Source organism: Symphodus melops (assembly GCF_947650265.1).
Source record: "Symphodus melops genome assembly, chromosome: 6".
Taxonomy (NCBI): Eukaryota; Metazoa; Chordata; class Actinopteri; order Labriformes; family Labridae; genus Symphodus; species Symphodus melops.
In genome coordinates, this window is record NC_136696.1 from 19216171 (window position 1) to 19229917 (window position 13747).

The window sequence follows — 13747 nt, forward strand, 5'->3', positions numbered from 1 at the left end:
ACTTAATCATGGCTTATATGTTAAAAGTTACACAAGGGAAATAGATAAACAAAGCAGACTCATGCACTGATGCCTCAACTTCATGTCATCAAGCTAGCAACAACCAAGTTACTTCCTGGACCTTAAATTTGTACCTTCTAATTCTGGAATTTGATTGTAGCACTTTCCTGAGGGATTCCTACATGTCTTCATGCATGGTTTCCCACATGGTTCATAATGCCATTCACATTCACCATCAGGGTTGTAAAAGTCACAGAATAGAGCTAAAGACAGAAAAAAAATAGGATTTCATAAATGGTTACTTATTCATGTACAGGATGAAACCATTACCGTGTAAATTTTATGATAAAGAAACACAAAGTTATGCTTATAGATGATGATAATGCTCATCTCATCCTCTAACAGACAAACAGATAAAAAACCTACGGCAGATAGTTGGAGTTCTCCATTTTATGCAGGCCCCGGCCTTATTACAGGCTGCTGCATAGGCTGCAACAGCTGAGCAGAAACATTCACAATCTCCTCCTGTATTGCAGGCACATGTGTCTTTCACACAAGCATCATAATAGTTGTGTGGATCAACCTTTATCAAGGAAACATCAGTTAATGCAATTTTCTGCTAGCTTGTCTATTACTATATACTGTCTATATATAGTCCCAGTAATAGTATTGATGCTAAACTGAGTGTAATGAATGTGTTCGTTATAGCAATTATGTGTTTGTTTTTTACCTTTGAATGGCAAGCAGTAAATACTTTACTGTTGATGATGCTGCAGTGTTTTAATGCCCATGCCTGTCTGTGTGAGTATAAATTGCAAGCATCTTGTTGTACTTTGGCATTAGGGCAGGTAGGTGACACTTTCCAGCTGTTTCCAAACTCAAGGGCTTCAACCACAACTTCTTTGTTCCTTGTGGTAAAATCATTTTTTATATTGCCATCATAATTCCCACACAGACCACAGACTTTCCCCTGAAAGCGTAGAAGATCAAGTTACTGGTTAGAGTGGCAACCTTAAAAAAACTGAATACCGGTGTATATGTTTACCAACCTTGAATGTTGAACTCAATTTGATCATGAGTGTTGTCTTCTTATTCCAAATGAGAACAAGACCATTATTTGCTTCAATGACAAGGTATATACCAATAGTGTGGACCTGATATGGTATGTCACTTCCATTTTTTTGATGGATTACTTTGACATCTTCTTCAGAAAGAACAATTTCTTTATTCTAAAAAGAAAAACCCAGCCAACAACATGGTAGTTTATCTACTGTCCAATGTCTTTTTTTGTTTGCATGATTATACAATAGTGTTACATACCCCTAAGTAGAGCTTAATAGCAGTGGAGCAGATGCTTTCAGCTGTTCCACATGGGATGCTCTCAGTTACAACCCTGAAGGTGCCATCCATTTGGTCCCCACAGTAGTCCTATCAGACACTGGTGTCAGTTTAAGACTGAATTTTGACAAATAACAAAGCCTTGATCTAAGCATTGTCCCTACCTGGGTAAAGACGTATCCACAGTCACCGTTGAAGGAAAATTTCTTTTCGTCAAAAGTGATGTAGTGTCCTTCTCCATATATGGTACAGGTGCCATCACACTGATAGTCTGTACATTCCCATTTTCTGCCTTTGCAAGTGCTGTGATTTAAAAAGATATGGTAACATTTAATTAAATATATCCATTTACAAAAAAAGACAGTAAACTGGCAAAGAATAAAAGGACCTACCAGGTATTGCAGTCTACAGTTACATTCTGTCCAGATGGATAAGATTCACCATGATATGTGCAGGGGCAGCTCTCTTCTGCAATACAGCCTCCCTTATCATCTGACAGCAGGCCAGTAGGACATACACAGCCTGAGACACAGCTTTTACTGACCTATAGAGTGTAAATCAAAGTATTTAAAATGTTATTCTGTTGTACAGAAGTGCACAATACAAAAAATGCCATTAACCAAATGGTTTATCTTACACATTCTGTGTCCACTGTTTGGCAGCTTTTTTGACACTCGGATCCCTTCACACCAGGCTTTGCACTTGAACAGTTAAAATACACCATTGGACTGGTGCAAGCTGTAGATAATGACAGCATAAAAGAAATGCCATGATACAAATGTTATGTATGTTGTTTGATTTTAAATATGACAAACTTGGAGCTCTGTACCTACTTTCACTAATGTGGCTTCCTTTACATCTTAGTTTTCCACCATGACATGAGCTGAAATACAAAGAAAGAACAAAGGATGTAACAAAATACTTTTCACTTTTTTCAAGAGCAGTACCTCATGTAGTGGTGCCATTACGTATGTATGCACACACACACACATGAATGATGAGCATAAGAGTTATTTATTCTCAGCTATTCTCACAAATAAAGGCCACAAGTTAACCTAATGTCTTGGGTTAAAAACAAATAATAAAACATAAATCCCAGCATTTAAAGGTATCCTCCTGCTGGAGGGATATTTGTTCTGTTTCATTATCTCTCTTCTCATTATCTTATCGTCTCAAAATTCGGGTGACATCTGACAAATAGAACATTTAATAACTTAATTTTAAATATCTCGATTTCTCGATATTTCTACTTCAATTGTACATTAATAACTTTAAATTCTCACCAAGTTTGTCCGCTGACCCTTATGACTTTGCCGGGAACAACCACCTGGTCTTCCACATAACAGGGGCATTTTGTAGCTGACACACATTCTCCCTGGTCATTAAGGTAAGTTCCTTTTGCACAGCCGCAGCCATCAAGCGGGGTAAGTTCCACCTCACATGTTAAGTCTGAATGACTTAGAGAGCGACAGGTACGGCCACAGCTTTCCATTTGGTAACCATACACAAAGTTAGATGGGCATCCTGTTATGTATTTCTCTTTTAAAAGGAAAAAAAAATTTTGGCTTGATTTTAATAAATATATATTATCACTACTTATCTTTATTAACTCCACATTTCACTTACTGCACGCGATGTCCCTCCATCCCTTCATTAAGACACCTTCAGCAGCACATGCATGGACGTACGAGGATAAAGCAGCACACATGCATATCTCACTGTTGTCGCAGTTGCAGATGTCATAAATACAAGACTGTGAAGAGAAGCAGCGACTATTTAAATATATAGTGGAAAGGTGCAGTAGAATGAATAGCATACATGCAATATTGACACACATACTGTACATAAAAACAAATGTCTGCTTACAGCTTCATAATCTTCAGGGTTTAATTCAGAATGACACTGAGAGAAAATCCCGTTTGTATCAGACAGCATGGAGCACCAGTGTTTGGCATATTTCTCTGCAAAAATAAAGACACGTTTACTGGCAGTCGGTTGTGAAGACTAATTCTACAAAATAGACCAATGTGTCTTTGACCTACCCTTGTCTACACTCAGAGCACAGGGATCCCCAAGTCTATTTTTCACATCGGGACAGCTTGTTTTGGTCTTCCATGTGTTGGCAAATATTCCAGCCGTTCCTTCGATCAAACCATTCATTGTTTTGAAGTCATCTGCTTCCACGTCATTAAAATCTCCACAAAGGCCTTGTTTGAGAGAATGACATCATCTTAGTACCAATGATATTATTAATTTCATAAGGAGATTATGTTTTACAATAGGCAATAAGCAAACTTTAATAAAAAGAAACACACCCTTCAGTTTTCCTTTATTGGACACACTGGCTTTGATGTAAATCTGCATAATGGGTGTTAACTGAATCTCAAGATGAAGCCCGTAGGAGGTGCTTATCACAACAAAGAATGTTGATGGGCTAAAAATGGTCACATCATCTGTGAGAGAAAAACATTTTCACATTAAAAAACCAATGCGTCTTTGGAGCAAAGCAGTTATGTTGTGATTTTAAAGAAGAAGAGACACTAAAAGAAGCAACATCTCACCAAAGAAGAATGGCAGGTGAACCAACATTTTGTTTTGAAAAACCTGTCCGTTGGCTTGTACTTCAATCCCCTGTGGTAGAAAATTATAATGGAAATATTTCAGTAAAAATCCATCTTTCAAGCAAACAAAAAGTTTTATAAAGGTATTTTATTAGGAGAGGGCCATTACATAGACAAATCTTACCATTTGGTTAGGCATTAAAAGAGTGACTGCAGTCAGGCATGTTGATTTAGCTGATTTTTCACAGCCATTGAGGTCACCAATAACTGTAGTCCCATTTATTACCTTAAGAAAGAAGATACAATGTTTTACTAAATTACAAACGGTTTGCTGACAAACAGGTTGTGTGAGTTTGATTGATATATTTAAGGATTAATACATTTCAGTTTGAATACCTCACCTTAGTGAGAACATAAGAGCATTCTCCATGAAAAGTGTATGTTTTATCATCGTAGGTAGAAATGTGCGATCCACCCAACACAGAGCAGATACCAGGACAATCCACATCCTTGCAGTTCCACTGACCTTTGGTACAGGTGCTGAAAATAGAATTCAGTCAGTTTGACTGGCTATATCACCTTAAGTAAACATGATTTAAATGTGAACATTAAATTAAAGATGTAAACACATTACCATTTTTTACATGTCCTAGAGTATGATTCTCCTGATTTGTATTCCTTGCCACTGTGTAAGCATGAGCACTGGTCAATGGCAACACACCCAGTCTGTCCAATGTCATCAAAGACAGTCCCTTTGGAGAGACATAATGACATGATTAGTCTTAAGCCAAAGATATATTTCTTTAAACAATCAAATCCCAATTACTATATTGTTGTACTTATGTATTGCAAATGAAAAGGGTTAGGTCACTTGTTTAATGAACGCGCTTAGTGAATTAGTTGAGAGCATGTATGAACAGTAAACACTAAGTTATTTTATTTAAACATATATTTTACAGCCCTAAAACTAGTGTACAAAGCAAATGTTGTTAGTACAGTATGTACATTCTTGTTTGAAATGTGTACATAGTACATATATTTTAAACAAGCAAAATGCATTAAATCAAAGCACCTAATATTGCATTCATTGTCCATTTATTTATTAAAAATAGGTAAAATTCCCCAATAATGAACAATGTGCAAACCTAACATTTAATATGTACAAAATAAAAAAAGTATTCCAGACTGCTTCAAACAAAAACACAGATGCTTACTTGCCTGCCAATAAAACAAATGTGAGAGCTTCATGAATGTATTCAAATTGCATTTAATGCTAGAGTGAATAACAGTCGCAAAAATCAAAAGCACAAAACATTAATTACAAAACAGAAGTTACTTATTTGTGTGAAATTAGTACAAAAAATATTGTTTAAGTATTCTGGACTCTGTATAGATGTAATCTCTACTCGCTTGAGTTTTGGAAACTTACCAGATGGACAGAAGCATCCATCTATACAGTGATCATCACACACTTGACTTCTCTGGGGATTGCTGCAGGTGTCAGTGCAGGGACTTTCACATTCCTTATACTCCATGTTGAAGGGGCATGTTTTTGCTATTCAACACAGAGAGACACAACAAAAAAAATCTAGATACTGCCATTCCAAAATAAAATAGTATAGTAACAGTAGAGTAAAATCATCAAAACTCAAAAGAAATAGATGTGTAGATAATCTGTCTGCTGTTCTCACCACACAGCTGTGCGGTCTTCCATTTTTGTGGTTGCCCGCCTGCATGAGCACACTGACGGGAGAACTCTGATACAGTTGAACACAAGCATGATGTTCTGCTGTCACAGTAGCACATGTCCTGCACACAGGCTTTGATGAAGGACTCAACATCAATCAGGTCTTGACAGCTGAGGAAAGCAGGTCCTGACAGCAAGTTTTCACAAAGTCCTTTCTGTGGATTAGTTTATACCATCTAATTATATATATATATATAATATATGTATAATACATTATATTATATTATATTAATATAATATATTATATATAATATAATATATAACATATATAATTTACATATCTAATTACATATATATATATACACACACACATACACACACACATTCATTACAGGTCAGTCCATTTTCACATACCTGATTTACACAGTTTTGATGGTCTGAAGCATTGCGCATCTCTTCACAATTTTCAGTTGGACCATTCACTTTCCACTTAGCCCCATATTCCTCTGTGGATACAGACTCTTCTGTATATAGTGACAGAGTTTTAGACAGTTTAGACAGATTCTATGAAGTTTTTTCTTCCAGTTTCATAATTTAGCATTTACCTGTTTCGATGAACTCTTCATAAATCTGGAGGCCGTTGAAATCCCCACACAGACCACAGGTCTGGTTCATGAATTTTGTATCCAACTCAACCTTAGATCAGGGGGATAGTAAAAGGGATTGAATTGCAGAGGTGACAATTACATCTCTCAAGAAAAGAAGATGTTCAATTTTTGCCCAACAACATTTTTTCAATAGTTGTCTATATTTTATGTGAAAGTTTGAAAATCCATATGATGTCTAAGCACACACTGACTGCTGATAAAAAAAAGTCTGATTCCAAGAAAAGGGAACTAAAGCTTTTGAAAAAATAAATGACTTTTCTGCTCCTTATTGCAGGTATAGGCTACCTTTTTCTTTTGGTTGCTTCTGATTAATAGAAAGTTGTCTTTAATTGATTGAATAGGCTGCTTCTGTTGTTGTTTTTTCTATGATTTTAGTATTTTAAACAGCATCTGAATGAGGCTTCTTTAATGCCATCAAAAGGTAATTCATCAACTTGGAAATTGTCAAAGGTTGTTATCAAAGCACTTAACCCTCAGAATTTCCTGATCTTTCATTTAAATTGAATTTATCTTTATATCTCCTGATTGAATTCCTGATTCTTTCAAATAACAATACAACTAATGGTAGGTTATTTATTTTCAGATCTTTGTGTCTGTGTCAATTAATGAGTCCCACAAATATTATTTAACAAATATCAGACATGATTTATACATAGGTGATTTGACATAGCACAATGATCATGCTTACCGAGAGGAAGTCATCTTCATTCCACATGACAGTCAAACCCAGCTTTGCCTCGATTCTAACATAGGACATCACTTTTTGAATAGAAATACCATCCTGGACATGTGGTACAGTGACACTAAATGGCACAAGAAACATTACAATAAGATGATTGGGCATTACATTCACTGGTAAAGAATTTTCACAAAACCTTCAATGGTGACAAAAAAACCCCAATTCCCATTTTAAAAACAGACTCACAGTTTATCATTGACTTTAAGGCTTGTCTTGTCTAATTTCACAATGGCACCATCAAGTTTCATAGTGATCTTTCTAATTGAGGTGATTCCATTTTCCTCCTGCCGTTGGAACTGAATATTGAAGCTTTCATAGTCGCTTTTGCAGTCAGAAACTAGGACGTAGTTGCACATGAAGGGAAGCTGAAAGAAGTCTCCATCAAAAGTCTTGAAGTGGTAGTTTCCCCATGTGCTGCAAAACTGGTCATTGTGGTTGGATTTCACTTCTAGTTTGTGTGGGGAAAAAAATGCCATTAGATGGTTAAAACTGTACATATCTAGCTTGAAACCTTTTTAAAAGAAAATAATAATAACATACCCTTGATCACTGGCTTTTTCATAACCTCGACCATTGCTTGAAAAAAAACAAAAAAACAATACAGTCAGTGAACATCACTAATTACATCAGGCAAAAGCACTGTTACATTTTTTGTTATCCAGTAAGGACATCAGAACATGTTTTCAGAATTGATGTCTTGATATATTAATAACATCATTGATCATTAATTCAAAATCATTTTTGCAATCTCCTTGTCTCCCCGAAGTGTACATACCACTGTTAACTGTAGATAGCCCCAGACAGAGGCCGAGCCACGGTATCACCCATTCAAGTGGCATCCTGGCAGTTCTCATGATCCTTGAGTAAACCCTGTTTAGACAAGGATGGTTGAGCCAAATGGTCCTGCACTACCAATGTGTTGTATTATAGCGCATTAGGTGTTTGCAGATTAGGAGGAGTACAAGAGGAATACTGGGTGTCAACCCTTGTGGTTTTCTCTCTGTATTAGGATCACACCCATAAAGAAACTGCTTAAGACAATACTACATCTTTATGTCTCTGTGTCAAGAAGCTTCCTGTCAATCACTCTCTCTTGAAATGAACAACTACCCTGTGTAAGAGTGAGAAATCTTATATATTTCAGGATTGTTTAATAATATTACATTTCATGTGTTTCTTGTTTTTATTAAGGTCCTGGTTGTAATAAGGGACATATTAGTATGTATTCATCGTAAATGGGGACAATTGTCTATTAAGCTTTGGGTTGTGCTACCATGTCAACAAACATGGGTAAATCCAACTAAATGTACATATCCCTGTACCATATGTTGACCAAAATTTTGTTGGGTTAGAGTTAGAGAATTAGGGAAATAGTGATATGTCCTCTGACCTTCGGATGTGCTTTAACATGAAAGTCTTATCTTTACAAATTTGACATAATTGGGTAGGTTTTAGTCACTACTTGTTGAGGTTTACTATAATTTTTTTTGTATTATTTATGTATAGAAAACTCAGGCTGGGGAAGGAGTGTGTCCAGTTTGGGGACCTCACGTGCATCCCACAACATGCTTTTGTAGATTATGTCATTCTTTCAGCCTTATCAAAAAGGGACTGCCAGCAAAGTCACATTAAAGTGGTGAAGCTTCAAGCATAATGTCCACAAGCTGTAGTGCATGCACATGTAGAGGACCATATCATCTTTCAGATAGTGCAAGTTAACTGTTCAATTGCTGAAATGTGTCTCATTGAACTTCTCTCTGGTGGGGGTGAGTCTGCCTACAGGTGGAAGGCTGACAATGAGAACAATCTCAAGCTTAATGTTCTGAAGACAGTGGAGATGCTTGTAGAATTTTTGAGAAAATGCAACCACCCCCATCCCTATCGCCATTTGTGACTTCCCTGTGTTCACTGTGGAGTCTTTCCGGGGGAGCGTCATCACCCAGGACCTACAAGTGGTTGCTGATCAGCAGCTCCCTCATCAGGAAAGGACAGCAGAGGATATACTGTACTTAATGCGGCAGCTGAAGAGTCCATACTCTCCTTCTCCATCACAGTCTGGTACGCTGCTGCCACAGCAAGGGACATAGGCAGGCTACAGTGTATCATCTGCCCTACAAAGAGAGTGGTTGGCAGCAATCTACAATCTATCCACGACCTGTACACCTTCAGGACCCTGAGGCAGGCACTTAAAATCGTGGGCAACCCCTCTCACCCCAGACTCCCCACAAGAAGCTGCAGTCCATCAGGACCAAAAACTCAGGCCACAAGATATATTTTTGATTTATTTCCTATGTTAATTGTGTTGCACCTAAACACCAGGTGAAATTCCTTGTATGTGAAAATGTATTTGGTAATATGGTCTATGATAGTTGCTCCTTCAGAATATCTGATGAAAGCAATGATCCATTCTGTATCACATTAGCACGATTAATTAATGTGGAAACTTAATGTTGGGGTGAGACCAATCTTAGAGACAGTGCTGTATATTATTCAATCAATCAATCAATCAATTTGTAAAAAGCTAATTCATAACAAATGTTATCTTGAAACACTTTACAAAAGAGCTGGAATAAGGCCTCACTTATTATGTGACAAAAAGCAAGTAAAAGACCTTACGTAAAAAACTTGCTTCTTGAACTCATCTGAACAGACAAGTTCAGATGAGTATAGAATAACAGTCACCGCTCATAATTTAGATCTTCAACAATTTGGTGGAGTACATTTTTTTGTATAATTTCTTGACAACATATGTGTTTCTATAACTAGTAACATAATTAGCAGTACTTATTTGTTGCATTACTAAACTTTGGCGTACATTACATACTGACATGATAAAACTAAGATCCTATTTCTAAACAAAAATATCTTAGTGCAGTCAATGATGTAAATAAATGTTAGGCTATGGCAAATCATGTTACACTTTAGTTTCTGTTGTATAAATGTGGTTATAGTTTATATATCAACTGCATTAACACAGGATGCATATGTACCACACCCTTGATTACCATAATCCTCTGTCGGCAGTGCCAAGTTCAGTACAGTATATGAGAGAAATCTTCATATTGACAGACTTACATGATCATGAAAGAATGTTTGTGCTACACTTATGGTGACAAGCTTTTAAAAAGTTGATTTTCTTGGTTGATTAAGCAGTTCACAATGTATCACAGTCAATCACACACCCTAAAGAACTTGTCATTCCTGTTACATAAAGTGCAAAGTGCTGCCATGTGTCCAGGAAAGCCATGTAGGCTGAAGTGTGCATTTCTCACAGCGTAACATTTAATTTTACCTTTTTTTTCTGATCAGTACAATTACAAAACAATAAGACAAAACAACGACAAATACATAGAATATAAAACCAGAATAATAAGCAGCAAAGCAGACAACTGCAGTTATCACCATTTACACTCATGAGCACAGTAATTTGTGACCATGTTTTTAAATTTACCTATGCTAACCTTTGGATTGAGTTTCAGTGTGTTGTTTATTGTGTTCCAGGTGTGTGCAGTACAAAAGGTAACATAGCTTACCCACAGTGTCAGTATACAGACCTTTCAAACAGGTGCTTTACTGACGGTCATGTACTGAACAAAATACACATACTACTGAAAAGTAATCTGTGCAAACCCACTTTAATAATCAAAGCTATATATTCATGCTAAATGGAAACTGGAGGGAAACCCAGGATTGAGCTAACTATAATGAACCAATAACTATTGGCCTGATGTTCAACTAAAATCAACTATTACCCCGATGAAGTTCTTTGAGAGAAGGAGTTAACTAAGGGCAACTTATTAAAACGCTATTTTTTATCCTGTTATTACCCACTCAAGAACAATGATTAGTTTTACTTGGAGGCAGAATTTTGCATTTGGATTGGATTTAATATGTTTATCATACACATTTGAGGGGTTGTCAGCGAAACAAAAAACATATTTCTTTCAGACTAACCCCATACATGTTTGTATCTCTCAAATCTTGATGTGTGCAACAGCCCAATCACAGGTTTATATACATACATACATAAATACATACATACATACATACATACATACATACATACATACATATATATATATTCTATTTCTCTCTCTATATGTATATATATATATATATATATATATATATATATATACATACATACATACATACATACATATATACATATATATATATATATATATTCTATTTCTCTTGTTTTCCCTTTATTTCTATAAAATTCATATTCTTTCAGAACTATTTCTATTTTCTCGCAAGTATTAACTTCTGGCTAGCCAACTTTCACATGTACACTATCATACCTATTAATTTGGTACAAGTAATATGGACTGTGAACGGTGGTGAAACTAATGTGATGTTAATTTTGTTTACAATACCTCCCACGTCATAGCAGATATTGTCTCAGTGTGTTGTAAAAGCTGTTGCATGCTTGTCTTTATGTACTTTCACACACATCAAAAGCTTTGCGCTGAGACAGCAAACAGAGACGCTTGCTTCGACTCATTTTTTAACACTGACACATACACAGGCAAAATTCTACTGGTATTTTTTTCAGGAGAAGAAGGTGATGCTAACTTCTGGGTTTATCTACAGACATCCTCCTTACACTTTAGAACCAGGTGAAATGTGCCATTGACAGGGAGTTCATGGATGTCATGGATGACAGGGAGTTCATGGATGTCTGTGTGTCATTGTGTGTATTTCTGTGCATGCGTTTGATTCTTTTTGAACGCCTGAATTTGTTGTTTTTTGTCTGAGGTTTACTGGCAACATCAACCCATAAACCTAGAAAGTAAGGAAAAGGAGTAGAAAAAAAGCAAAAAAAACCCAAATATTAACTCTAATGTGTTAATTATATGGCTTGCCATTCCTGTGGGATAATCTGTTACTTACACCAATGAGAAAGCATTGGAGCCTGAGCAATGTCATGATTATGAACAGAGTTGTTCATAATCCCCAAGACATAAATTTACTAAATATATATTATTCTTTCTTACATTCTATTTATTTGGTTCTGTGCATGGCCAAACTCTTTTGTTATACTCTGTGACCTTATTTTGTCCATACATACTATTCCATTTTTTGTGTGATTTATATAAAAAGATAACATAATTCAGCCCATGGTTTAAAAACAGATGCAGTAAACATACAATACACTGAAATAAAACAAAAAGATTAACCCATACTGTAGCACTATAAGTCTGTTCTGGCCATTTCACATACTTATTCATATTTTCATTAAATATAATGCACTTTTAAATACATCATGAAAGGTTGTATTGATTCCTCATCTTTTGACTTTACTTCAATATTGGTTTCACCACGTAGTAATTCTCATTTTGCTAAAAACTAAAACAGAAATACTTCTGCATACCTACCTATTTTACACATTTGGTTGTTTAGAAGTTTATTGTTGTTGTTGTTGTTACATACCTGTTATGAATTATTTCACACACCTTTTCACACAAAAAACTTTCATTCATTATTTTACGTAAATTACATACGTTTGGCTTTTTGTTACATATCTTGTTTGCTTCTAGAGCAACATCTGTCAAGTTTTATGACACACTACTTTGTCATTACTGCTTTAGTGACATTGTTGTCTCAGTCTATTTGTGGAATGATTACAAGTGCGAAGTCAAATAGTTCTTTGTCAAAAGTTATTACAACATTGGATCAGTCTCCGTCTCTAATCAAAACTGTTCCAGTGTTATTTGGTGAATTGACTGTCCTGCTTGGATTAACACGTTTGTTGTCACGCTAACATAGAAATTCATTGGAATGCAGCTGTCCATCTGAAGGAGTGGTCCATTGATTGTGTTTGCTGTTGGCGGAGCTCACACACGAGTATGGTGTACCATTGTAAGGGGTTTAACTAAATGTCCCTAACACTGAATCTATAAAACAGACTGGATGATAGAAGACGACATAACCCACAGGGATCTGACATACACACTGAGACTTAATGCAGGTTGTAAGACAGACAAGTTTAATGATCTCTGTGCATCAGTTAAATACTGTTCACAGCATGCGTCACAAATTCCTTCCAGCTTTAGATTCCTCTATACATGGTGTGGAGAATCATATTACCTTTACTCTAAGAATGTCAAGCATCTATTTAGAACTATCTCTTATTACACTGCTGATCGAGTCAGTACATTTTGCTTCAGAGACATTACATATGATATACCTTTCTTCAAGTATGGTCAAATCTACTCAGAATAGATTGTAGTTTGCTGACATCAAGATCACTTCTTCAGAGTGCACCCATACTGAACGAATACAGGAAGATTCGTACTATCAGCCATGAAACATTGTGTTTTTTCCCAAGCACCAGCAGACTATAACGTAGCAAACAGCTTGATATGCTGGAATGGGACAAAGCCATGAGATCAGTTCACAAGCTGGGTTGGTTTTAAACCTCCAGAGTGTTTAAATGCACAGCTCAGTGTTTTATTGTGTTGTGAGATAAGCCTTTAACCACTAATTATTATCATGCACATTCATGCCGAAAGCAACTCCGTTGTACATTGATTTTTTAGTTGTCTCCTCTATTTAAGTTTCCTGACAGCAAGAGTACTGTTGTGATGAAGTGGAACATATTTTTCTTCAAATACCTTTTCAAAAAAAAAAAAAATCTAGTTTTTTTCACACTCAGCTAGGCATACAACTGTCAATCTGCTGTATGTTCAGGTGGTTTCTGTTCCCCCTGCCCTCATCACAGTGGTCGTTCAAGAATTCTAATAATTTT

General features: G+C 36.0%; 1 protein-coding gene across 1 annotated transcript in view; it reads right to left on the bottom strand.

Annotated features, from left to right (window-relative positions):
- Positions 1-7567, bottom strand: part of LOC306825840 (uncharacterized protein) — a gene marked incomplete at its 5' end in the record, with an annotated part of 37146 nt that extends 29579 nt beyond the window's left edge. Inside the window, 25 exons of the mRNA XM_079346794.1 lie at positions 135-263; positions 427-583; positions 731-970; positions 1050-1229; positions 1321-1428; positions 1503-1641; positions 1731-1882; positions 1976-2076; positions 2172-2221; positions 2622-2877; positions 2965-3091; positions 3205-3299; positions 3381-3545; positions 3654-3791; positions 3900-3969; positions 4084-4185; positions 4301-4439; positions 4534-4651; positions 5329-5454; positions 5591-5801; positions 6001-6110; positions 6192-6282; positions 6943-7057; positions 7180-7441; positions 7534-7567. Of these exons, the coding sequence (XP_079202920.1) occupies positions 135-263; positions 427-583; positions 731-970; positions 1050-1229; positions 1321-1428; positions 1503-1641; positions 1731-1882; positions 1976-2076; positions 2172-2221; positions 2622-2877; positions 2965-3091; positions 3205-3299; positions 3381-3545; positions 3654-3791; positions 3900-3969; positions 4084-4185; positions 4301-4439; positions 4534-4651; positions 5329-5454; positions 5591-5801; positions 6001-6110; positions 6192-6282; positions 6943-7057; positions 7180-7441; positions 7534-7567 (3415 nt within the window). The remainder of the gene's footprint in view (positions 1-134; positions 264-426; positions 584-730; positions 971-1049; positions 1230-1320; positions 1429-1502; positions 1642-1730; positions 1883-1975; positions 2077-2171; positions 2222-2621; positions 2878-2964; positions 3092-3204; positions 3300-3380; positions 3546-3653; positions 3792-3899; positions 3970-4083; positions 4186-4300; positions 4440-4533; positions 4652-5328; positions 5455-5590; positions 5802-6000; positions 6111-6191; positions 6283-6942; positions 7058-7179; positions 7442-7533) is intronic.
- Positions 7568-13747: the final 6180 nt, after the last annotated feature.